At 37.1% G+C, this 27,483-nt stretch overlaps 1 protein-coding gene across 1 annotated transcript in view; it reads right to left on the reverse strand.

The window, feature by feature from the left end:
• LOC148943507 (uncharacterized) overlaps positions 1 to 27,483 on the reverse strand; it is a 452,088-nt gene that overhangs the window by 388,761 nt on the left and 35,844 nt on the right. The window contains exons 3-4 of the mRNA XM_089100994.1: positions 19,526 to 19,567; positions 12,438 to 12,564 (exon numbers count right to left, since the gene is read on the reverse strand). Of these exons, the coding sequence (XP_088957120.1) occupies positions 12,438 to 12,564; positions 19,526 to 19,567 (169 nt within the window). The remainder of the gene's footprint in view (positions 1 to 12,437; positions 12,565 to 19,525; positions 19,568 to 27,483) is intronic.

The raw sequence follows: 27,483 nt of genomic DNA on the forward strand, positions 1-27,483 counted from the left end.
TGGCACAAATGTGGCATTTTAATCCTCATTCAGGTAAAAACATGTAAAATTTTGATTAAAAAAAAATAAATCTAGAGGGGATAATGAGCAGTTTAGAATTACCTAGGTGGGGCATGGCTCAAAATTTATTGGCAACCACTGTTCTAGGCGGTAGCCTCTTCCTCAACTTCAGGAGTATCTTTGCACCTACAAGCGCGTGATCACTTCCTGATTTTAACCCCGTGCGCGCTACTCTGTAAGCTCGAGAATCGATGACCGAGGAGTGCCAACGCGGACGAATTAAGATGTGGTCAATTTGGGCAGATATGGAGCCATTTTTCGGGCGTCAAGCTGTCCTTTGAGAGGGTTTGTGTTAGAACATGGTGTTGGTGATAGTAAGGTTATGGGATCTCGTGAGCAGGAGTAGTCTATTCTCATTGGAGCACCACTGGCTGTAAGTGAACGGACCAGCAATATCAGGAACATTGGGCTTTGTTGGGGTAACACGGGAGTTCAGATCACTCGCTAGAATCAGGAAATCTTGTATGGGGTCGATGTAGAAGGGGTCCTTATTAGCATCATTTGCGATTCTCTCTTCGGTGCGTAGACAGCAATGGCAGAGATTTTAAATATTCTTTCTTTCAGTCGTAGTCTGGCTATTCTGGGGTTCACTGAAGGTGGCCGGCGTTTACCTCCCCTCCCCCCCTCCCCAGCGATTACCCACCTGAAAATACCCCACCGCCGAAAATACCCCAAGAAAATACTTCCCCGCGGATAATACCCCCTGCGGAAAATACCCCCCCCCCGCGGAAAATACCCCCCGCAGAAAATACTCCCCAGAAAATAACCCTCGAAAAACACCCACTGCAGAAAATATTCCACCGCGGAAAATATACCCCCCCCACCCCCCACGGAAAATAAGGCTTTTCAAATTTGAGAATTTTATTCGAGTTTTATTTTTTTATTTCCGTAGGGGGGGAGGAATTTTGGCACTTGTGTATTATGCGCCACTCACTCAATTTACGCTGTGTAAAATTCGAGAACTCACCAGTTTTTTTGTTAGTTTCTTCCTTACTTTTGAAATAGATTCGGGCTATAAATTTGCATATTAAAGGGGGGGGGTAAAGTATAGCAGGTCTGCATGCAAAATGTGTTTGGTACAAGTCGTTGTTGTCAAGCGAAAACCACGTATCTCCCTCTTTCAAAATTTTTCAGGAGGTGAAAAAAACAAGATAAGTTTTTCCTGTTAGTAGTATGCGGCTGAAACCTTCACATTAGATGGGCAACATTTTGTGGCGGATCTCATGGGAAGAACAAAAACAACTCAACTGAAGAAGTCCTAACAGAAAAGCCGATACGTAGTTTCCGCATGACAAAAACCCTAATAGTCTATGGTAGAGTGTAACGCGGAAAACACGTATCTCGGGAAATAACGCAATTCAGCTATACTGTTTTCATCAAAACTCAAATATAAGAAGTACAAATTTTATATCACTTATCAATAGGCTATTCTTCAGACGATTCGCCATCTTCTTTGTGTTATCAGTCTCAAGAGGGTCTCTTTTGTACCCTTTGAAGTTTTCAAACTTTCCTATTCATGACAGAATAGATGGCGGATCCCCATCTTCTTGCAGAGGGCCATACGGTCCCTTCCTCACTTTTGAAACAGGGATTTCTGCAGTATAAGCTGCTTTCAGTACTTGCTTCTTGCAGCAAAATTAAAACTGTCATTCATCTATTTCCGTGACTGCTGTGAAACTTCACAACTGATTAGTTTCTAGTAAACTTTACTGACCTCAGCTTACGCCTTGGAATTTTAAGTTTGTTTGCATTCCAGACAATAGATGGGATGATGGTGTCTTGAGCTGCCTTCCATTCTACAAAGTCTTTGAACGTGAATACTTCAACAATACAGAGAGCTGATTTTTTTTTCTCGCAGTTTGGATTAGAGTCACCCATTGACTTTGTGCATACACTGTGATTCCTTCTATATTTTTTTCAAGCACAAAATTCATGCTGTGTACAGTCATTAGGGAATGGCCCGAAGAAAGTAAGTCAGCTCAATGGTCCTAGAAAAAGAAGAATTGGAAAAAGCAATTCAAGCATTTGGCGGTTTCTGTTTCGGCCATCACAGCAGTCATAGGACAGGCTTACAGTCTTGACAATGCCTCGACAATCAACTTCAGCAATTCACTGTGAAAAACAGGTTGTAATTTTATTCGCCAAACGGTTTCCGTTCTTTTGATCCGAAAAAAGCAATATCCATTCTTAGTCATATTCTCGTAAATTGTAAAATTGTAGCAAGCATTTTTTCGAGAAAACTCTATCAACATTCCCTCACTATGTGGTGTGCCAAGTAATTTCTCTAGATCAAAGGAAGAATGAAAGTAACACTGGTCAGCTTCAGTAGCCTACGTTGGAGTCTGGCTTTCACGTAGGATCTGGTTGCTGTCCTCTCCATTGTGTGACTCATCTTTGCCATCTTTTCAATTTCTATCATATTCTGATCAGACTGCGCCATTTCACAGAGAATACATTTATCCTTCCTCGGTTTGTGGAAGCTGAAGTCAAACCCCTTGAGAACGTTGATGAAGGTCCCCCGAAAAAGGATGGGCTTCAATGTTTTTCTGCAGTGTTTGGTGTACAGCCTGAATAGGTTCGACTTGTTTTTGAAATTTTAAGGCATATACTTCCTTGTTGTAAAAGAACGGCGGTAATGGAATCCCACAGCAGGTAAGTCATCAAATTTCTTGTAAGCTTATAGACATCCCTTTGTATCTTATTCGCAGGGCTTGATTTCTTATCCTTTATCCGAGAAAGTCACAAACCATTGTTCTTTGCTAAATTTCTTGCAGCAAACTCCCCAAGATCTAGGGTTGGCCTAAAAAAAATTAGACGAACTTCTTATTTCCATAATTATAGGGCATATAATATCTTATAATGTCCTTTCTTATTGGTTCTGCTTTCAGAATTTGTTTCGAAACAGGTTCAGAATGAGACTGAGCACACAACCAATCTTTTTGTTGTATTTTATTGCCGAGCCCCAAATAGCAAGAAAATATCCTTTTTCCCTGTTCGTCTGAGAAGGCTTTGCAAAACTTACACCTTGATTTTTCCGAAAGACAAGGGTTTAGCATGATTTTTCTTGCTTTAGTTCTGCTCCACCTTTCCTTTCTTTCCCTTTCATACTCGTTTTCTAACTCTATCAAGATTTTTCTTCATTGTTTTATTCGCACGCTTCTTTTAAGTGGAAGACATTCCTCACCTTCTAAAGCAGATTCAAACGCATGGTCTAGACGAGGAACTTCTTCCTCATCTGAGTTTTCATTTCTTAACCAGTTGTGTCTACATCCTTGCTCTCTGAATCAATACTGTTTAGCCACTCGAAACACTAGTTTCATATAAATATAAGTGTACTTAAGGTAAATCTTCAGAGTTGTCGCAATGAGGAAGCTGCGAGATACGGGGTTTCCGCCTGACACCGACGAAGTATTCTGCATATTAGATGTAGATAGAGAAGTGTATTTTAAAGCCAAATATATGGCCATGAACATAAAAAAATAACATAAATGAAAGGCACAAATAACATAAACTTTGATCAGTGATCATTATAAAACACTTAAATAAAACACTACATTAACCTAATAATAGTACTTAATAGTTGGAAAAACAATAAATGAAAAAAAAAAACTTGACAACTGGAAAAAACACTGAATCTAAAAATTAAATTTACTTTATACTGGATTTTTTTTTTTTTTTTTTTTTTTTTTTTTTTAACAAAATTTCCAAATACCTCGCTATTTTTCTGTAATTTTTTAGTGGCTGTATACCTAGAAAGAATTATTTTCTGACTTCAAACTTTTCAAATACTTTTCTCCCCCGGTAAATACCCCCCGAAAAAAGAAAATATCCCCCCCCCCCCGTGGAAAAGAAGGCTTTCCCAATTTGAGAATTTTATTTGAGTTTTAATTTCCGTAGGGGAAAGGAGTTTTGGTACTTTTGTATTATGGGCAGCTCACTCAAGTTTACGCTGTGTAAAACTCGAGAACAAACTGGTTTCTTCGTTAGTTTTTTTCAGCTTAGCGCGAGACAAGACAAAGACAAGTGACAAAATATATGGGAAATATATAATTTGGACTATATAATTACAAATAATAGGGGGGGGGAGGGGGTAAAGTATTTGGACAGTTTGAAGTAAGAAAAAAATTCTTTCTAGATATGGCCACAAAAAAATTACAGAAGAATAGCGCGGTATCTAGAAATTTTGTTAACTAAAAAAAAAAAAAAAAAAAAAATAAAAATGTTTCATTTAAGTGTTTTTTTCCAAGTGCTAAGTGTTTTTTTTTAAAATGACTATTTTGCAAGTCTTAAGTACTATTAATAGGTTAATGTAGTGTTTCATTTAACTGTTTTATGATGACCGCTGATCAAAGTTTATGTTATTTGTGCCTTTCATTTATGTTATTTTACTATGTTCATGGCCGTAAATTTGGCTTTAAAATACACTTCTCTATCTATCTTTTTAATATGCAAACTAATTGTGTCAAATACATTTTGCATGCAGACCCGCTATACTTTACCCCCCCCCCCCCCCTAATATGCAAATCTATAGTCCAAATTTACTTAAAAAGTAACGAAGAGACTAACGAAAAAACTGGTGTGTTCTCGAATTTTACGCATCGTAAACTTGATTGAGTGGCACATAATAAACAAGTACCAAAATTCCTCCCCCCTCCAAAAAAATAACTGAAATAAAATTATCAAATTTGGAAAGCATTATTTTCCATGGGGGGGGGATATTTTCCGATGAGAGTGTTTACCGGAGTTATTTTCCACGGGGGAGGGGGTATTTTTCGCGGGGGATATTTTCCAGGGGGCATTTTCGGGGGGTAGTTTCCACGGGGGGGGTATTTCCCGGTAGGGTATTTTTAGAGGGGGGTTTTTTTATGTGAGAGGGTATTTTCCACGGGGGTATTTTTCGGGGGCATCTTCCGCGGGGGGGGGGAGGTATTAGGGAGTGGAATTGTGTTGCGAGAAACTGAGGACGCCATAAAAGCTCGAACATTTTTGGGAGCACTAATTTTTTCATTGGTGTTTCATGAGAATTTTCTTGACGAAGGGTTCCCCAAATCCTTGCTACCCCGGCTGAGTCGAGGCAGCCTTTTTGCAGAGGCTTTTATCCACAAAACCAGATCCTATGCCCTGCCGCAGTTGTCCTCCTATAGAGGATCCTCCCACGATGTTGTTCTGCTTCACTACGCAATTTAACCCATTGCTGGGAGAAGGTTCATAACTATATAAGACATATACGTCAATTTAAATATCCATAACAGTCAAGGAAAACTGTGATTTGCTAAAGTTTTCGCTATGAATTTTCTCGAAAATGTTTTTGCATCCAAAGAAAATGTATTTCTTTCCAATATGTCATATAAATCTCCTTAAACATCAACATATTGCTTATAATAACTCGGATTCGCTAAAATATATTCCCTGAAATCTTCTTATACGTACTTTTTTAAGGTGTTTTAGGTTAAATATTGTTGTCAATTTCCTTTGAAAGTTCAAACTCAAACTAATGCATGGATTTAGCTCACCCTTCTCCATCAAAGATCCCCCGAAGCTTCCATCCCAAATATCCGGAAATCAAATATGTATTTTCCTACTAATTACATCCCTTTTTGGTCTGGGGTAAACAAAGTTTTTGGTATAGTCTGACCTATTATTATAGCGGGACGAAATGTATATCTTAAGGGGGTATAAATTTAGTTGTCACCCCGCAACATATATTAAGAACTCACCTTCCTTTTTTTCTACCCTGGTCAGGAAATAACCAAAAGCGGACTTAGAAAATTAACTCACTAAAATAAACTCACTACTATTGACCGAAATTTCAGGCCAACACAAATTTTGAACTCTTAAGAAAACTCACTGGAACATTGAAACATAAACGTTTTTGAACAATACGTTCAAACGTTTTTGAACGTATAGGATACATACAAACAAAAAGTAAACTAGCCCCTCGCGAGGGCCTTTGAGGACGCCAACAAATCAGAGGAATGACCGTCTAAAACTCAATTTAACAGTAACCAGAAAGTAAAATCAACGAAGAAAGATTAACTCAATTAGTGTGATAGTTCATACAAAAAGAAGCATGCTATGAGTCAAGGTATTCTCTGCGTTATATTGAAGCTTGGAGAATTAAAACATTTAAAGCACGGATGAAAGTAGTATGTATATAACGGAAAACCAAGATATTTATCTGATTATTACGGCTGCAAGCTCAACACCTATGTTTCAAAAGATATCATTATGTCATCTAATATACCCAGTCGATAATATCCCTTGAGATATTCAAATACATATTTAGATTTTAATAATGCTCTTTATTTCCTTTTGAAGATGCGACTTCATAACCTATGGATTTAGTTCAACATTTCCCTCTAGAACAACTTCTGACAGTTCATTCCTATAACTGAATCAAATCCTGAGATATCAAATTCATGTTTTCCTAACGCTTATTTCCCTTTCTGGTCTGGAAGTAAATAAATATTTTCAAGTTTTGTACTAAAATTTGTTCCTCTATATATCGAACAAATTTATTATGTAAAAGTTTAACATTGAGGCTCTAAGGGTTATATGGATCTCGATTAAACTTATTAGGCATTTCGAAGTTAAAAAAAAAAAGCATATTTCTCAAAATTTGGCTCGATATCATAGGGGTTAAAGGAGAGCCGGTTGACAGAAAAAGAACCTAGAAGGGAGGCTGACTGTCCTCCAGTAGCTTTTGCCCTTTGCAAACGATACACAAACATTCAATTTTTAATCGAATGATCCACCTCCCAAGTTTCTAAGATAGATGGAACATTCGATGTTCCCTTCTGTCTAAACTGGGTGGGCAAAAAAGTTTTTGAAACTTTTCTGGCCCTTTTTGGGCTGCATTTTCCGAGGAAGCAATTTTTTTTCTTCTGCAATGGGGTTTGCTTAGCCCCAAGTTTTGCACGAATTTTAGGCCAATCACGAAAATTTGGCACTTTTTCGGGTCCCCTTTTTAGAGGAGGGACCAATTTCAAAGGAACCAATTTTTGCATTATTTTTTGAATATTAGTCCCCTTGGCCCTAAGTCTTACGGCAGCAAGTCTCAAATTGATCAGGAAAGAAGTTTATGTGGGTCATTTTTGGGCACCTATCCCCTCCTTTATCCCACTACAAAACTTGGATATTTTTTTTTTAACAAGAAAATAATACCTGAAGGTTTCATGCCATTGGAATCCTAGGATCAAACATACGCTTTTTTTGCCACTATAAAATATACTTGTAAAGAATTAGCAGTCTGCAGGATTTACGGCCCTTATTCCAGGGGCTTTGAGGGTTATGTCCTTCTTGGATGAAAATTTATCAATATATTCAACTATTCTCATGGAACGATTTACCAAAGGCATCTTATGCCTGCAAGGAGCTGACCAATTGCAATAGCAAAAAGTTTGTATTTAAAAGTACAAATGTTCATAAGCAAATCGGTCACGCACCTCCAGTTACTAACGCAGTGGAAAGTGTTTCCGTGTCCAAAAAAGTTATACATTTTTGAGTCCCTCGGTCAAAGTTATTGGTTTCTGCCATGTTTCAGTCTAACTGAAGCTTTCTAAAAGTGACTTGAAGTAGGCCTATCTCTTTCTATTGATTAGGCCGAATATCACAAAATGCCTAAGATTTCTTTTGTAATAGCCCCGTTTAAATACGAAAGGTCAACTTAAAGTGTGAAATATGAGGAATCAGTTTAATTGGTAATGAAAATACTTACCGAATAGCTTGTTTACCGAATTTGTTTACCGAATAGCTTTTTCCAAACCTCTGAAAAGTATACATTACAAAAAGCACATTTTTGGCCTACCCAAACATACTCAGATGTAATTTTCATTCGTGAAATCAGTTCAACTCTTATACAAGAAAAAAAAACAAAAAATAAACCATGTATGACTTTTTATTTAAGCCGTCAGAACTTTGTGTAACCTAAAATGACCTTCCGACAACGCTGCTATTTCCACGAAAACAAAAATCCCCGATCCTGGTTTATGGTCTTTAATACAACGCTTAACTAACTTGGAAAAATAATTGAGTAAACCTGTCCAACCAAAACATTGTTTCTATCCATTCAGGACTTTAGAACGTCATTACAATCTTTTGTGCACGATTAGCAAAGTTACAAAATATCTTGAAGACGCTCATGTGATTTACTTTTCGCCTGCCTTTTTAGGGATTTCCAGCAGAGTCGGGGCTACGTCTAATGCTTTAGCTTGTTCATTCTCATGTGTCAGCGGAATCATTTTGTTATTTTTTAAATTGACGCTCTGTGACGTTTAAGTGATGTTCTTACGATTTGCCGATAAATTAGATAGGATCAGTGTAGCGAGCATCATTTTTATCCGTTTCAAGGCTTTATTTTTCAGGTTTAAATCCTCATCTAAGTTTATTGACAATTCGTAATATTAAACGACGATTTGATGACGTTCTAGTCATGATTTCTCGTGTTATCACAGCTGGGTATTTTTCTGTGACGCTTACTGCCTAGTAAAGGTCTACAAAGCAGTTCTATTGTAACTGAACCCTCGTATAACTGAGCCCATATAACTGAATCTATATAACTGAACCCCGAGCAACTCATCCTCCCTTTAACTCCATCCCCGTTGAACTGAGCCCCCACTCAACTCAACCATCTTCAGCTGAGCCTCATTCAACTCAACCTCCGCATAACTGAATTGTCATTTAGCAGAGCCCCTTGCAATCGAGACCCGTTAAGCTGAAACCTCATGCAACTTAACCCCTGTTAATTAAATCCTTATGCAACTCAACCCCTGTTTAGCTGAACCCTCGTGCAGCTCAACCCACTTTTAACTCAACCTCCACACAAAATAACCCCCGTTTTTTTTATTTTATGCTGATTCAATGCAAAACTACCTCCCCCCCCCCTGAACAGTAACGATTTATCCTTCTGTCTTATGTATTTAATTATTAGCAAAACGTTTTATATTCAGGGCCAGAAGGCGCTTGAATCTCATGTTGCAGCAATAGCTGGACCCTAGTACAGAGAAAGGCGTGGCTCATAGTAGCTGAAGCCTTAAAAACATGTTAACAAAAACTTATCTCGTAAGAAACATTTGCCACTAATTCTGATTCAGAAGGTTAGCTATTATTTAGATTCATCTTAATAGTAAAATTTTAATTGCGGAGACAAATTTGTGAGGTTTTTTTTAAAAGAGTTTGAAACGCTGATAAGTCTCTTTTTTTCTGTTTTATTTCTCCACTTCTAATGGGGGGCTACAAAATCGTAGAGAGTTATCTGGGGGGCTACAATCGTAACTGACCAAGATGGGCCCAGGATTTCACAAAGCCTCCATTCATGGAGGTCCCAGGGACTTCTTGCTGTCCGGTTCTTAGCCGGCTTAAGCACTTCGGTGTAGACTTGAGAAGATATGTGATCCCCATCCTGCACTGGTATCTGGGATCACTGCTTTTCCTGAGGCGAAAATAATTTCAACAATTTAAAGAACATGAAAATTGGAACTTGGAATGTTACGGCATTAAAAAATGACTATCGTATCGACATTTTGACTGACGAATTCAGACGATTCAAACTGGATTTATTAGGAGTTTCAGAAACTCATATCACAGGGGTAGGAAGCATGAAATTATGTGATATAGAATGTGTTTACTCAGGCAGGAAGGATGGGGCACATAGACAGGGAGTAGGGCTCATGATAAAAGAGGAAGATTCTAAGTCTTGTTTCGGCTGGAAAGGTATTAATAATAGAATACTAATTGCTCATTTTATGACTAAAAAGCTCAGAGTATCAATTTTAGCAGTATATGCCACTGTAGAACTGACTGACGTAGATACTAGTGACTCAGATGAATTTTACTTACAGTCACAGTAGCAAATACACAGGGTCCCAGGTAGAAATATGATGTTTTTCCTAGGACATTTTAACGCCCAGGTCGGAAGAAATAGAGATAGATGGTATCCTAGCCTAGGTGAATTTGGTGTAGGAAAAGAAAACAGTAATGGATACAGACTTTTGTAATTTTGTAGGTATAACAATCTAGTTATAACCAAAACGATGTTTGGTCATAAAATGGCTCATAAGATAACATGGTATTCACGTGATGGTAAGACAGCAAACCTTATTGATTATATTATAGTAAACCTAAGACTGGCAGGATCAATACAAGATACTAGGGTATATAGGAGTGCCATTGTTGATGTTAAAAGTAAAGATCGCCATCTAGTAGTGTCAAGGGTTAATTTAAAGCTGAAATATCGGTAGGGTAACTACCTCCCGGGCAGTTAAGATGTTGGTGGACTCCAGGATGAGAATTTGAGATAAACTTTCCAGTAACAGTTGAATACTAAACTTGAGAGTTTAAAATTTGATAATGAGGAAGATGGTTGGAATAATTTTAGAAAAATAATTTGTGAAGTTGCTGAAGGTGTATTAGGGAAGAAAGCTGGAACTGCAGCTAAGAATATTAGTGAAAAAGCTTTATTTTTAATAGAGAGGAGAACGGACTTGTACAAGAATTATCTGAGTGATAGATCATATGAAAAAAAAGAATGTAGAGAAAGTGGAGAAAGCATTAAAATATGAACTAAGGAGGTGTGAAGTGGAGGCCAAGGATAAAATAGCCAAGAACCTGGAAGATGCAGCTAGACGGCACAATAGTAAAATATTGTATTGGCATGTTAACAAATAGAGAGGGAGTAGTCAATTCGGACTAGGCCCAGTTAAAGATAGGAACGGGGTCGCATTTAGTGATAAGAAAAAAACCAAAGAGAGCCTGGCCGAACATTTTGAGAATTTGCTTAACTTAGATAGTTTTGCAAGAAAAAATATAGAGGAAAATGACAAAGGTTTGTGATACCTTGGATGTGAAGGAAGATTTGTTTTGTGAGGAGAAATTAGCAACAGTACTAAAAGGATTAAAAAATAATAAGACTCCAGGTGGTAATGAATTTCTTAAATATGGTGGCTCTGAGGTTAGAAATAAGTTACTGAAGATTATGAATATGATTTTTGAAGAAGGGTAAGTACCTAACGATTTTAGGAAAACCTTAATTAAGCCACTTTTTAATAAAGCTGATAAAAGTGAGTGTGGTAATTATCGAGGCATTAGTCTGCTCTGTGTAGGTAGTAAATTACTTAGTAATATGATACTTTTTAGACTGAGAGATGCCGTAGACAAAGTTTTAAGAGAAGAGCAGTGCGGTTTTAGAAAAGGTAGAGGATGTTTCGACGAAATTTTCACTCTTGGGCTAATAATTAACAAATGCCTGAGTTTTCAAACACCTTTGGTCCTCATTTTTATAGATTATGAGCAAGCGTTCGATTCTGTTGATAGAATAGCTTTACTAAAGGTTTTATCCTTGTATGGTATACCAGGCAAATACATTAAAGTGATTAGTACGAGAATGACACTGCTGCGTTTAAGGTAAGAAATGAGGTTAGCAGCTCGTTTTGTATTAAATCAGGAGTTAAGCAGGGTTGTGTTCTATCATCCTTTATATGGATTATTTTGATGGACTTTGTTTTAAGGAGCACAGAAAAGGCAATGGGAGACCACGGAATCAAATGAGAGGAAAAAGTCCACTGGACTTGGATTATGCTGATGATTTAAGCATCCTAGATGAAAGTGTGAGCAAAATGAATGAACTTTTAGATGTTTTGTTAGTTCAGGGTGCTAGAACTGGTTTGAAAATTAATGTTAGGAAGACTAAGTCACTAAGGCTAGGAATAAGTGAAGATGAAAAGGTGGTAAGCTTCACTTACCTTGGTAGTATTATTAGTAAAGATGGTGCGAGCAGTGAAGATGTTAAAAGTAGAATAGCCAAGGCTCAGGGTGCTTTTTCACAGTTAAAAAAGTCTGGAAGAATAGGAAGATAAGTCTGCAGACTAAGATTAGAATATTAGAAGATACAGTGATGACAGTGGTCAAATATGGCTCTGAAGCATGGACGCTCCGAAAAGCGGATGAAGATTTGCTAAATGTTTTCCAGAGAAATTGCTTTAGGATTGTTCTGGGTACCCGGCTGAATGACCGTATTTCAAACAATAGGCTATACGAAAAATGTGGTTCAATACCGCTCTCTAGGACTATAATGAAAGAAAGGTTGAGGTGGCTAGGGCACGTTGTGCGGATGAAGAATGACAGATTGCCAAAGATTGTTCTTTTCGGCCAACCGTCTATGGCTAAACGGAAAGCAGGCCGTCCCCTTCCGGGGTGGGAAGACGTCATAAAGAAAGATTTAAAGGAAACGGGAATTTTGTGGGCGGGTGTAAAAAGTGAGGCTTTAAATAGATTGGAGTGGAGGAGGTTCGTGCGTAGCTGTGTTGGCCTCAGGCGGCTTGGTTTTGTGGTGAGTTGTTTGTAGTAGTAGTAGTAGCGGTATAAAAAAAATGTTTACTTACATCCTTGGTACTACAGACAGAACACATCCTCAGAGGTGTCGACTCTTCAGACGTAAATGAAGCTCGTCTCTGTGGATCTGTTATTCCCAAATGGTCAGGTTGGATCCTATCTGATATGCCCACATTTCTGTGAAAGAAAAACCAGTTTGAATCAAACAAGATATAGTAAGGTCTTGTTTGTTTGTTAATCCACCATTTAATACTATCCTGGTTGCAGCGGTAACTAGCAACCTAGTAAGAAACGATCACGGCCCATAGTAAAAATGAAATAGCCCATACCGCCTAGAATTAGAATCAGATCCAAAAAGGAAGTCAACTATTAGAACCGCCTTATCCAATGCTCTATATAAAAACTAAACTCCCCCACTAACTGCACACTAAGGGGGGATGGGGCAAAGATCTTTTTTGACACAAATTAATGTTATATTTTGATTCAGGATGAAATTTTGATTCTAAAGATATTTGATTTTAGCTATCTTTATATTAGCGCTTCCACTGCGTGGTCCACTACGTAAGTGCCTTTAAGTGTTTTTGACCAATAGGATCACTCTTTAACAAATTGTTTTATATTTTTTATACGTGCTTTAATAGTTAATCATTTTGTTCTGGCTAATTTATTTGCTCGTAAATTATATTTTTATTTCGATGTCAATTCAATTCAGCTCAATTTATTTTAATAAAAATAAAACATAACAACAATAATAATAAAGATCCTGGAAACGAACTTGTTGAGGACCATAACAACAAAAAATCGAAAATGAAGAAGAGAGAAAACAAGAAAAAAAAGAAAAAAGAAAGAAAAAACACGGGTAAATTAAAGCAAATTGATTAAAAATTCCGAGAATTATAATATCAAAGTTTAGTAGTGTTGTTGTACAGCGTGCAAAAACTTGTGGATTGCTCGACACTGGAGGGTATTATATTCCATTGAAATATAGATTTATAAATGGGGGATCGCTGAGCAGAGCTAGAGACACACTTGGGGACAATAAAGGAACGGTTGGATGAACGGAGACAGAGGCCTTCAGAATTATTACAATTAAAATAAGATAATAATTAGGGAAGAAGATTTTTATTGTAAGCCGAGTATGCAAGGGATAAACATAATTTTTTGATTATTTTCTCAAAAGGGATAATACCAAATCAGAGGAAAATTCCTTGGTGGGATACAGTAGGGGCAGCCGGAAAATTGCTTTGACGGCGTGGTTTTGGGCAGATTTTGATTTATTGGTAACTGAAGGATAAGTGTTGCCCCAAACAGATCTGCAGTATGAGATATATGGGTAAATAAAAGGATAATAAAGCATGACAAGGATATCGAGAGAAAGAAAATAATTCACACGATTAATCATTCTTACCTGTCGCAAGATTATGGCTCTGATGTAGGATACATGTGTTGCAAATGATAGGGAGGAATCTATGTGGACAACCAGAAACTTGGCAACTTCGACCTGCGGGAGGAGACTGGTGAAATTTTTTAGGTCAAGTGCTTGCTGAGCTTCATTTTTTTTGTAAGGGGTTTGAAATAATACAACCTGATATTTCTTGCTGTTAATGGCCATGCAGTTAACGAGACACCACTCCTGTACTATATTCAAAAGGATTTGAGTAGAGGTGACGACAGATGGTAAATTAGGGCCGGTTATGAAAAAGTTGCAAATCGTGAGCAAAAACTACTGGTTGCACTGATGGACCCAGGTCCGTAACCAAATCATTAATATAAAGGAGAAAAAGTATTGGACCAAGAACAGAGCCCTGCGGAACGCCCCTCTAGACAGATAGGGGATGCGAAGTCATGCCGCCCAGACTCACACTCTGTACTCTACCAGAGATAAGAGCCGAACCATGAGAAAGGAACACAACGAATCCCTAAGTTGTTGAGTTTACTTAATAAAACCCTGTGATCAACCATGTTAAAGGCCTTAGAAAAATCCAGAAATAAGCCCAATACAGTATTTTTAGGCTCAAGTTGGGAACGTATAATCTGTGTGACGTAGCCATTTAAACATTTGCCTCTCATTTACTTGGACTATCTTTCTTGGCTTTTCTCTGTCTACAATTAACCTTGTCTTGATGCAACCTATTCAACCTACTGCAAAATACTTGATAACTTCAATTCAAATAAAAAGGGAGAAAGACATCGGAAGATAATTCTCTGGAGCACTTTAGATATAACTAGGAGAAGTGAGATTGGACGATAATTACTTATCTCAGACGGATCGCCTTTTTTATAAATCGGGATAACAATTGCTGATTTAAATATTTCTGGGAATAGTGGGAAGACTCCATTGCTCATAGACAGGTTTGCTGTGTGCACAATGGGTTCACCAGCATAGGAAGATACGGTCCTAAGAAGCTTATTACCTATGCCAAAGAAGTCAGGTGTACTGCTATTAGAGAGAGATTCGATAACTTGAAGCACCTCATTACTATCAGTTGGAGAGAAAAACATGGATCTGGGATTCTTGCTAGGGTGTACTGAATGGGAGGGGGAACAGGATTTAGCATTTGGAATATTAGTGAAATAATTATTAAAAGCATCCGATACTGAAAATGGGTCAATTAATATGCCACTGATGCCCTTAAGGCTAATAGGTATAGAGCTAATTCTTTTTTTTGAAAGAAATTCATTTCTTGTGGACCAAATTTTTTGTAAATTCCCTTTGCAGTGAGAGATTTTTGAATAATAATAATTTTATTTTGCTTCCCAGACGAATTTGGTATATAAGTTTTTGTATTTTTTACAATGAGTTAGGTCAATAACGCTACTGGTTTTGCAAGCTAATTTCTATAGGTCATTTTTACGGTATGAAGAGATTAGGCTATTGGACATCCAGGGGCTTATATGGGTAATTTTTTCGGTTTGTTTTACGGAATGGAAAGGTTGAATTGATAAAATCTCTCGCTCCCACTATAAAACCATTTGTGGCTGAATTAACATCCTTACAATCCAAAACCTTAGACCAGTCAAAGGATTTCAAACGATCCGTGAACCGGTTCTTATTCACAGTATTATATATTCTATTAGACGTAGGGGTATAAGTCCTAGAGGGTTGAGTAGTTGGTAGGGAGGGTAGGGAGAGATAGATTGGAAAGTGGTCTGACAAGTCAGAGAATATTATTTTGGAGGACAGGTGGTTTCCCAGGGAAGTGGACACAGAAATGTTACCAATTGCAATAGCTGTAGACATAAAAGGATCAACTCTAGTAGGAAAAAGGATTGTGGGAAGAAGACCACTTGAGGTAAATGTTTCAAAGAATGTATCACAATCATTATTATTGCTAACATTTAGTAAATTACAATTAAAGTCCCCAAAAACTATTGCCTTCTTTTAAGGTAAAGAACTAAAACTAGAGAAATAATAAACCAGATTACAAAAGAAAGGTGTCGGAAATGAGGGTGCTTTATAAAAAAATGAAAAAATAAAAGAACTGTCGTCAACGCTTGTGTCTACGATTATTGAATAAATACATCTATTATTTATAAGTTGCGAGAATAAGGATTCACAGTCTAATAGCCTGGTGAATTTTAGACTTGACCGGATGTAAAGAGAAATGCCGCCAGAGGACTTGGTAAATTTTCTTTCAATATGAATAGCTTGAAAGCCAGGTAGGGAAAAATCATTAGTATCATCAATTTCTAAGAAACAACGTCTCCGTTATTCCAAATGTCAGCTGCAATAATTCAGATGGACACGTATCTTATCGTTTTTTTCGTGTTTTTTCTTCTTTTTTTTGTCAAAATGAGTATTGTAGTCCAACTACCTAGATTCACACTGTCTGTAGATTTATTCAATCTGTTTTCAATATTTTATATTATTTTCAAAATAATTATTTTCTTCCGAAATGCTTATTGTTTTTCTCGTATGCATAAATATTTTTAAATTAGAACCTTGTGCATCAAATTTTTTTTTCACATCTCAAAAGCTTGAAAACACCATGAAAAACAATCGTTAAATGTAGAACACATTTTTCAGTTTTCAGATTCCCTATAAAATTTATTTGTTACCATTATACTTTCAAAATTATTGCAACCCAAGCATCAATATTACCAAGCTTCACCATTCCTTTGAAATTGTACTTACAATTTCTACAAATATTTTCTCTCAAGTTCTTCCAGTGGCGGATCCAGGGGGAGATAGGGGGCGTGCCCCCTCCCCTAGCGTAGTCTAAAGTAGTGTAATTTACTCAATTAACTCAAGTTTGCGTTAATTAAACTTGGTTATAACGCAAGTTTATCGAATCAACCTATTTTACCCCCCCCCCCTAAAAAAATTTTCGGATCAACCTATTTTGCGCCCCCCCCCCCACCCTAAAAAAAATCCTGGATCCGCCCCTGAGTTCTTCAAGCTTTGCTTCATGGCTAGATACATTTATGATATAATATGCTATTTTTTTTCAGATTCTATCGTTTGATTCAAGCGTATGTTCAGGTTCAGTTGCCCAAATTTACTTTTTCCTTATTATAATATCTTTTATAAGTACCCTCTAATAATAGCCTTGCAGTCCTTTGACAGAAGAAACCCAAGCACGCTGTCTCTGAGTTTCTTTATATCATTTGACATGTAAAGTCACATCTATATTGATTTTCCGATTCATGCTAAGTGCTAGTCGCCAAAATCCCCTATTTCTCTGTCTTAAACTGCTTGTCGGAGAATGTCCAAACAATGAATGTAATTAAAGATTTAGGCTTTGAACTTCCATAATCTACTCTATTTTTACTAAAAATAGAATGATCCCGTAAGAAATAATTCTAGAAATTTCAGTTGGCTAAAAAAAAGAAAGAAAGAAAAAATTAGAGCCAGACAGTTTGTAATACATTTATTTACGATAGTTGACACGTATCTAACATATTGTAAATATTATATCATACCACCATTAATAAAATACTGGTAATATGATAGCCAGACGGAACAAGAGGACCAGGTTTTTTAAGGGGGGGGGCAAAATAGGTTGATGAAATAAACTTACGTTAGCAGCAAGTTTGATTAAGGCAAACTTGCGTTAATTAAGTAAATTAAACTATTTTAGACTGTGTTAGGGGGGAGCGCGCCCCCCTCGCCCCCTCTAGATCCGCCACTGAGACGGAATACAGAATACGTGAGGAAATCTCTGTAAATTCCAATATAAGAAATAAGGTAACTAGACTTTAACCTTTGGTACGCCTACTAATTTCCCATGAGCTTTGGTAGCCACAGTGACCAACAGGTTGTAGTTGTGAGGCAATAGATGTGATTGAATCTATTGAAGTATAAACCGAACCTTCTAAAAGCAAAATTAAAATTAAAGATTCTATTTTTACCAAATTTAACTAAGATCAAATAGACCCCTCCGATGGATATGGATGACAAGAACCATAGCAAAGCTTTGATCAAGCACAAACAACTGAAACCATTACTGCAGCCATTAACGAGGCTTTGTAAAAAAAATGTTGATTATCCTGCCATACAATCAGAACGACGACACAGAGATCAGATCAGGTGTCGATCGTAGGCAGCGCAATAGTGCTGCTTAGGTAAAGTGCAATATGGCTTCAAAATATTATTTATTTATTTTTATGTCTTCCCCAGGTCATTTCGTAAGGAAGGAGTTGTCATAAGAATTTTTAGGGGGCCATAAACCGAAATTTCTAATGCCCTTTGTAAGAGTCAAAAATGATTAGGGGCAACCTTCCTTAGTTGCCCCTTCCAGACCTCGGTCCACCCCCCCCCCGACCTGAGTTTGCCACCCCAGCTGAAATTTAGTTTCTTCCAAAATCTTGTCAAAACTAACATAATCTTGCATAATTCACGCATCAGCAGAAACAGATTAGTTTTCTTTAGTATATATTTACTTTTACAGTATTATAAGGTAACTTTATACTACTTTTATAGTATTAAATAATACTTTCATGCTATCAAATGGCTTATTTTTCAGTTTTTACTGTCATTTTCACTTGATTTGGGACATTTGGCTCCAACGTTGCGCCGCCCCCCCAGGATTTTAACTAAATTACGCTACTGACGACAAGAACCCCCACAGCCCATGGGGGAAGGCTGTAAATGATACAATTTGTCAATTTTTTACACATAGGTTATATTATTGAGAAAAGGGGGTATATTTTATACTGGGTCTCCAAAAATTTAACAGTATTTAGATAAAACTTTCAGGGAAAGTTGAGGAGGCTATTGCACCAATTAAAAGACACAACGTGCATACAGGCTGCCAAAATGGTATGTCAATATACCAGGAACAGATGAGAATATTAAGTTGAAACTTACAGGACATTTTGAGGAGCATGCAAAACTAAATCAATAAACACTAGGTTCATGCTGGTTGTCAAAATGGTGTATCTGCAATATCTTGGAAACAACTAAGGATATTAAGCTGAAACTATCACATTATGCTGGGGTTCATGCTGGGGATCATGCGTCATTGACTTGGGGTTCACTCCCGAGTCAATACTTCGCTCTTTACTCTAAATTTTTTTAGTACTTTCAAAAGAGCTATTCTAATTAAACAGGCTTTGTCATTTAGGGGTCTTTCTGAAAGAATTGCAACAAAATTCTAACTTTAGCGTAAAGAGCTAGGTATTGACTAGTGGACGAAGCCCCTCATATACATCATAAATTCTGTTCGTTTTAACTTTTAATATTGCTCCTTACTTTCAGTTGAAAAAACCTGATTTTAATTTAATCATGTACAAAGACGGATGCTTGTGACATCTGCCCAGACATGAATACCGTAAATTGGATGATTCATCTTTGCTGCCCTTCAAGAAATCCCGTATAAGAAATATGATATTGTCCAAACTGATGAGAAATCTAAGCTTGGATTAGATAAACATCCGTGTAATAACTAGCTTAGAAATCTATTTATTAGCTAATTCAATTTAATAAAGGATTATCTCTCCCTTCTCCTTTTTTTAGGATAACTTTGAATTAATTTAATACTGAGCTCATCATCTTAATTTGGTTGGGAATAGCGTTGAAAATTATCTCATATATTCAGAGAGCTCACATCCTATCCCATTATCAATAAGTCATCTCCAGAATCCAATTCCTTAGCCCGAATCCTAATCCCTACTATATAGGAAATAATTCACTTACGGCTGAGAAATCTGTCTCGTGAGAATTCCTGATCTCTGGGACCTGTAAAAAAAATCAACATTTGAAGCTACAGTTGTAAAATATTTTGTAACTTATACAAGAATAGTTTTCGAATTAACTCTTATGGCAATCGTTGAAAACGAAATGTTTTTATTTTTTAAGAGTTATTTTATCTTTCAGATCATTCTTTAAGAAAATCCTTATTCATTTTACAAAAAGAAATTATTTGAATAATGACAATTTAAGACCCGTTGTTACCGCTGACTGGCTTGAAATCTAACCCTTCAAGATTGAAAGAGAGCCACCTAGCCACGCCGCTGCGGTAGTAGAGTAGTAGGTACCATTTCTATAGCGCTATGTTCCCTCCCATGCTATTCTATAGCGCTATGTTCCTTCCTATGTTATTCTATAGCAGCTCTACACCTTTTCAAAGAGAGTCAGAACTCCCTCACACAGTTTGACGTAGACATTTTTTTTTTTTAAAGTTGGCAAGGTATAATGTGGTCAAACATGTTTTGAGAGTATGGTCATAATTATATAACTTAAGCAGACTGTTTTTTTGTTATTGATAAGAATTTCATAAGAACGTACGTCATGAGTTTACGTGCACAATTTTTTTTCTTAAAAAACTGGTATGGTATAAAGTAGTCCAACATGTTTTGGGAGTATGCATGAAATTATGTAACGCAATCAGAGTGTTTTTCGAGTCAACATCCGTTTTTTTTTCGTCCTTGAAATTCTGTATATAAGGGACATGCGTTGTGATTAAATTATCAGAAAGTTCTGTAACACAATGGATACAACAATGAATAATATTGATGAGTTAGAAGCCTTGGCAACAAATATTTACAATGTGAGTACACTTTCATTCTTTATTTCCAAAAAAAAGCATTTTACCAGTAAATTCAAATTTCAGGGGGACTTAGCCTCCCCCCCCCCTCCATCAGTACAAAACTTAAAATATGATGAGTACATTCGCTAAAAAACGCATTTTATTTTTTTTTTTCATTATGTAAATAAAAACACATCCCCCCACCCCTCTGTATATGAGCTAAATTCCGTAGTTTTAGATATTTTCTACAAAAAAATGCCAGTTCCCTCGTTGATTCTAATTAAGAATGCGTGTTCTTTATCTGCTTAAACGGAAGCTTCTGTGTTAAAAAGGAAGGGGCAGTTTTTGGAATCAAATTTCACACGTTCCTGTTATTATAAATGAACGACACATGCTTTATGAATTAGCAACGAGCATGTTCCTTGACAAAGAGAGAAAATTGTATTCTAGCCTTATTAAACGAAATATATTATATTTTCAATTGTATTCCATGATTAAAAGGGTTTACAATGTGAAAAAAAAACTATTTCATCGCATGGAAAGTAAGGGAGGGGGGAGGGGAATTCTGCGTGCAGACTAATTTTTTCTTTTGTAAAAAGGGAATCATTTTTTCCATACTATATTTTGTCTTCTTTTTAAGAAAGAGAAGTCGTACAATTACTACCCCCGGGAAAGAGAGCTAACGCTAACGGCGTTGCTCCAATACAACAGCAAGTAGAGATAGGTGCCCAAGACCAACCCATGCCAACCCCTATGAAGCCGGGTAGAAAGCTGAAAAGAGAGTGGATGATAGTTCATAACGTTACTGCTGCTGCACAAGATTGTGAGGTCACCCCCTATGAAGCATTGCCAGGCCCTTCACGACCAATGCAAAACGATAATGCTGTGGCCTCTACAGCTATCAACATGGAAGCTGCAAATTTGAATGTTAGTTTTGAAATATTATTTGTCGCTAATGATTCTTTTTCCAAAGTCAATTTGAAGGAGTGTGTGTGTGTGAGCCGTGCATGCGCCACTTATTTTTCTGTCTACCCGATAATTAATTGAGATAGTAATATTGAATATTTCAAATTCAATAGCAACGTAATGATTGTTGTGTGTGTGTGTGTGTATGTGTGCGTGTGTGTATGTGTGTGTGTATGTGTTTGTGTACGTGTGTATGTTTTTGTGCGTCAGTGTGTGTGTGTATGTGTGAGAGTGTGTATGTGTGTGTGTGTGTGTGTGTATGTTTGTGTGATAGTGTGTGTGTATATCTGTGTGTGTGTGTTTGTGTGTGTGTGTGTGTGTGTGTGTGTGTGTTTTTGTGTGTGTGTGTGTGTGTGTGTGGTGGGGTAGCGGTGCATGCGCCGCGTCTACTCGATAATTCATTGAGATAGTATAATGAATAGTGCAAATTCAATAACGACGTAATGATTGAATGACGTATATTTATTTCCATATTATTATTTCTTATGTTTGATCCGGGTGCTGTAATTTTTTCAATATACATATCAACCGAATTGTATTTTAATGCTGATTTTGAATATCTTTAAATTATTTCGTTTAACTTAATCCATCAAAAGTTATGAGAAAATTAAGAATTATTGAGATAGAAATTCTAACGTTGCATAATTTGTTTCCACAACGCGTTTCTATCTGGTTTCGGGGTCATAATTACTTATAGGCTAATGGAATATATATAGGGTTAGAAACATAATTTCAACCTGTAAGAATATTTCAACCAAGAAGAATATTTCATTCGAAATAATTGAAAGTTCCATCAACTATGTATGTGGGGATAATAAAACTCCACACGCTCATTGTCCATGGGTCGGAAGTTATGCAAATGAAGTTATGTTAATCATGATGAAATATACCAGAACATAATGAGAATATAATACTTTAGTAACAAAATTATGGAAACTACAAAAAGAATTATGAAAAGCATGAATAATAATGAAATATACCAAAATATGATGATAATATAATACTTTAGTAAAAAAATTATGTAAATACAAAAAGAATTATATAAAGCAGGCCGTCCATAATGAATTATTTTAAATAACTAACTAACACAACTCTATACATTAGATAAGGAAGGATCCTCCCCCGTAACCCCCTCCTCTGACACCCCCTTTTCCCATCATAAAAAAACCCTCCTGAAACGTCTTTTTACTTACCATTAAATCGTACGATACGAAAACTATGAGCGAAGTTCATAACCTCCAGACCTTCTCCCGGGACCGGTGGGGGTTTAAGTCATCCTCAATAACACATTTATTAGATTTGCAATTTTGGTGAACAAAATGGTTTTCTTGAAATTTTGTTGTGTGTTTGTGTGTGGTTGTATGTATGTTTTAATTTATTTATGTGTGTGTACGTGTTTACTTGTGTTTCTTTGAGTTCGTGTGTTTTTGTATGTTTGTGTGTGTGTGTGTGTATGTGTGTGTGTGTGTGTGTGTGTGTGTGTGTGTGTGTGTGTGTGTGTGTGTGTGTGTGTGTGTGTGTGTGTGTGTGTGTGTGTGTGTGTGTGTGTGTGTGTGTGTGTGTGTGTGTGTGTGTGTGTGTGTGTGTGTGTGTGTGTGTGTGTGTGTGTCTGTGTGTGTGTGTGTGTGTGTGTGTGTGTGTGTGTTTGTTTGTTTGAAGGTATGTATGCGTGTGTGCGTGCACGCGTGCGTGTGTGTGTGTGTGAGTGTGTGTCTCTGTGAGTGGTGCATGCGCCGCTTATTTTTCTGTCTACCCGATAACTCATGGAGATAGTATAATAAATATTGCAAATTCAATAACAATGTAATGATTTTCACTATTTTATTGTGTGTGTTTGTGTTTAAGTTACTAACAAAATTTGTAGTTTATTTTGCATTTGTTCTGAAAATAATGCTATAAGCAAAAAGTATTTAGTTTAAAATAATTCTAGGAGGAATTGAGTTGTATGGGTGATATGGAAAAAAATGGTATGTGTTAAATATTCCGGTAAACATACGACTAGAAATGAACATGATTTTTCAACTTTGTGAAATAATGCTTATTTCACATAGAAAATAAAACCTTTTTTCTACAAATTAATGAATTAGCAACGCCATTGGGTGATGAGACTTCAGCGTTCATTGGACAAAGTTTGTCGCCCCACATGTAATTTAGAGACGACCCTATATTCGGTATAGACAACATGGAATGATATGGAAGTTCTCTTAATGATGTTATTGGAGACAAAGCTCGCATATACGATTTAACTTGTGACATTGACATGCCGGGGGAACCGGAGTCGGCCGATAGATTTATGCATGAGCATTTAGGGAGTGTTACTAGTGCATCTGAACCGGGTCCTCATAAAGATATCCCATCACAGGACAGTACAGGCGGGCTCGATCAATTGTCTCCAAACAGCTTGGAATATGCACTAGCAGGTCTAGGGGACCTCATGCCATCTCCAACCATTGCAACTGAACAGACTGGGGATGGTGTTATTGACAATTCTATGTCACCCCCACCCTTCCGCTTAATGATACAGCAACAACAATGCAATTTTTTGGAACTAATGATCCCGGGAACATTTTTGACGATGATTTTATAATTAGTGAATTGGATCCTGTGCAAATAGGAGCAGGATATAAAAATAGTATTACGTCCCTGGAATTACGTGACTTTTCTTTGTTAGCATATGCTCCAACTGACGTACAAACACATAGAGTATATTTCGATCCCCCTGAGAAAAAAGTTATTGACAATAGGATCATTTTGGATGACCAAGTAAACGTTCTCCATACCTTCATTGACCGAGTTTGAGCACAAATTAAGATTAAAATTCAGAAATGGGGGGGGGGGTCAAAGGGGGGGGTTAAAGCATCTGTAAATTAAAAAGTTTACTTACAAAAGGGGACGTCTGGGGATATTTTTTATTTTCATTTTTCAACTGGCAACCAAACTTTTTACCCTGGTCTAAATGAATTTGAGGGCAACTTTTTCAACTGGGTAAAAAAATTAATATCAACTTCGGACATGTTTAATGAGAGGGGAAGCGGGTCCAAAATTTTATACATTGAACACATGGATCTGAATCTCGGTAAATTAAAAAAAAACTTTATTTTAAGAGGGGCGGGTAGTAGCCGACAAATAAAATGCCACCCAGATTTGTCGGCTACCAAAGGGGTTCAGAGTTTCTATTTTGACACGGGGCTGCAATGCCTTAAATATGCATTTTTAGCAGCAGCCCATAAAACATTAAAAAATGATTCAAGAATGAAAAATCTCGACAGACTTGCTCGTAACGGTGGAGAAAATTTCCCTAAAGTAAATTTTGATTGTTTAGAGGTGAAGTATTTGGTGTTTTAGAAAGGAATAACCATATATTGAAAAAGCAAATGAAAATCTTGGGTTGGGGGTGGTTGTTCTTCAGTATGAAACCGAATTTGTAAAGGGGGGAAAGAAACCAAATAAAAAAGAAGTTTTGTATTCAGTGAGGACACCGATGGTGGATAATGTTAAAAATTCGGTTTGGGTTATTTACGAGCCTCCCAAAGATTTAAATTTTTATGGTTATTTTTCTCCCGTAACGGCAGTAAGTTGAATTATCTTAAGGTGTTAAGAAAGGAGAATGTCTCTTATATACCATATATCTTCCACAATTTCCAAATGAGCGAACATTTACAGATCATATGAAACATTGCGAAATTCAGGGAAATCAACGAATTGAAATGCCGGCAGAAGGCAAAGATGCTTTACAATTTAAAAACTTCCAAAAGTCCCTGCTACAAGTTCATTTAATGTCTTTATACTGTGAATCAAGACAGGTGGAGGTATCAGACCCATCAAGGCCAAATATAGTCAAGGAACCCAAACTAGATGCGTGTTCTTATGCACATGCCCGTCGCGATTCCAATAATGAAATGCATTTGGGCGAGTTTTTTTTGGCTATGGATAAGGAGGGTAGCATGGAAAAGTTATTGGTATCTTTAATAAAAACAGCAAACGCCGCAATTTCACGATTGCGTCACACCAACTACCCAATGACATTATCGGATAAGGAGCAACTGGCACTAGAAAAGGGGACAATTTGCTGGGTTTGTAGGAGTGCTCTTGCCCCAAAAGACGCGGTCCAGGATCACAATCACCTTATTGATCCCATTTCAACGGGAAAAAGTAACTGTCGGGGGTAGGCTGACAATTCATGTAATTTAAAAATTAAACAGCACCTCTTTCTTCCGGTTTTATACTTAACTCTAACTACGATCTTAAGTATGTGCTACCAGCAATGGCATATCTTGCAAGAAATGGAACAGTGGATGATGCATGGGTGATAGACAGTTTTTCCTACAAAATCATTCCTAAATCATCGGAAAAGTTGCTTGTTTTGAAAGTTGTGTGGAAATTTGTTGATGACGACGTTGAGTACACGAATAAAATTCACTTTTTAGATTCCTACATTTTTTCCCCAAATAATTGAGCGAATTAATTCAAGTGCAGAAAAACGATGAAGGCTGCAACGCTTTCCCCTTCTCAAGTAATAATTCTCAAATTATTTATGATTTGTTGACGGTCAAAGGCACATATCCTTTTTATCATTATTTTATCCGTGTCACGAATTAATGAAAAAACATTTCCCCCAGTCGATTAATTTTAAAACAGGCTACGTGATCGTAGGTTCACTCCCGATGAATGCAGTTTTGCTAAAAAAGTTTCGGCAGACGAAGGATGTAAAAATGGGTTTGACTACTTCAAGCTGTATTTGTCGAGTGATGTCTTAACTTTGTTACACATTATGTGTAAAAATACGGACAAAATCCATGGGGAATTTAATCTTGATTTGGGCTATTATTTTGCATCTCCTCATTTGGTGATAGACCTCATCCTAAAAATTAGCGGGGAAAAATTGGGCTAATCACAGACATTGATCAGCACTTGTTCATCGAAAGGTCAATGAGGGGTGGATTTGTTTTTCATGGAGATCGTATCTTGAAAATTGATCCAACTGGAGAGAAGACGGGGACAAAATCGGATGCAGTTTTCCTTGATATGAATTCTCTCTACCCCTCGGCCATGTCCTATTATGCGCTACCTTGCGATGACTATAAATGGCTCAATGACCCTCAAGATCCCTATGTCCCCGAAATAGACTGTGATGAGGAGACTGGACAGGTGGGATGGTTTTTTGAAATTGATTGGGAGATACTACTTGAGCTTTACGATTCAGTAAAAGATTTCGTTTTTTCGTGTATCAATAGACATGTAACTAGGGATTCTATGAGCCCTCGCAAAAGGCGTTTAGTCGAGGTGGACGGATTGCATTGGTCACCTTCAAAACAAAAACTTATTGCTGACCTTCTGCCGAAAAAAATTATTGTTGTACATCATGTGACTTTAAAATGGATGTGCAACAACGGTTTTAACGTCACAAAGGTTCATAGAGCGCTCCAGTTTAGCCAAAAACCCTATCTAAAAACGTTTGTTGACACTTTTATCAAGAAACGTTCTGAAGCACAAACAAAAGCCGAAAAAGAAATTTATAAGCTCATTTTGAATTCGGCTTTTCGTAAAATGTGTGAGTGTTCGCAATAGAAATCGTTGTGACGTCGTGACCGATCCCAAACAATGTGCTTGAATTATTGCCGATCCAAACTACACTTCCTTCACAATCATTGGCCCGGAAATGGTACTATTGAATAGAAAAAAGAAGCATTGTATTAAATAAAAATATTGCTGCAGGCAGTGCGATCTTGGAGATCTCTAAAAAGCTCATGTTGGAATTCTACTACAATGTGGTTAGGGTACAGTGGCCAGAAAAGGGCAAGTAGAGGTCTGCTACGGGGACACAGATTCTCTACTGATAAAAGTAAAAACTCCAAATCTAATTGATGATTTGGCACACGGTGAAATTATCAGCTCACGGATGGAGTACACCAATTGGAGTGGGCTATACCCAGAGGTAGTGAAACGTCGGGCGCCAAATCAGCTTTTATTTTTAAAATCAGAAACGGAAAGCGACTTGATTTCCCGCGGTGTGTTTCTAAGTCCGAAGCTGTACTTTATACAGACACACGACAAGGAAATCAAAAAAAGTTGCAAAGGAGTGCCCGCCCACAATGTGGATAAGAATTTCGACATGGACATCTATAGGAATTGTATTGTTCAAAATACAATTCCACGAGCC

Source organism: Artemia sp. Qi Xiang Cuo, chromosome 15, assembly GCF_049724085.1.
Source record: "Artemia sp. Qi Xiang Cuo chromosome 15, ASM4972408v1, whole genome shotgun sequence".
Taxonomy (NCBI): domain Eukaryota; kingdom Metazoa; phylum Arthropoda; class Branchiopoda; order Anostraca; family Artemiidae; genus Artemia; species Artemia sp. Qi Xiang Cuo.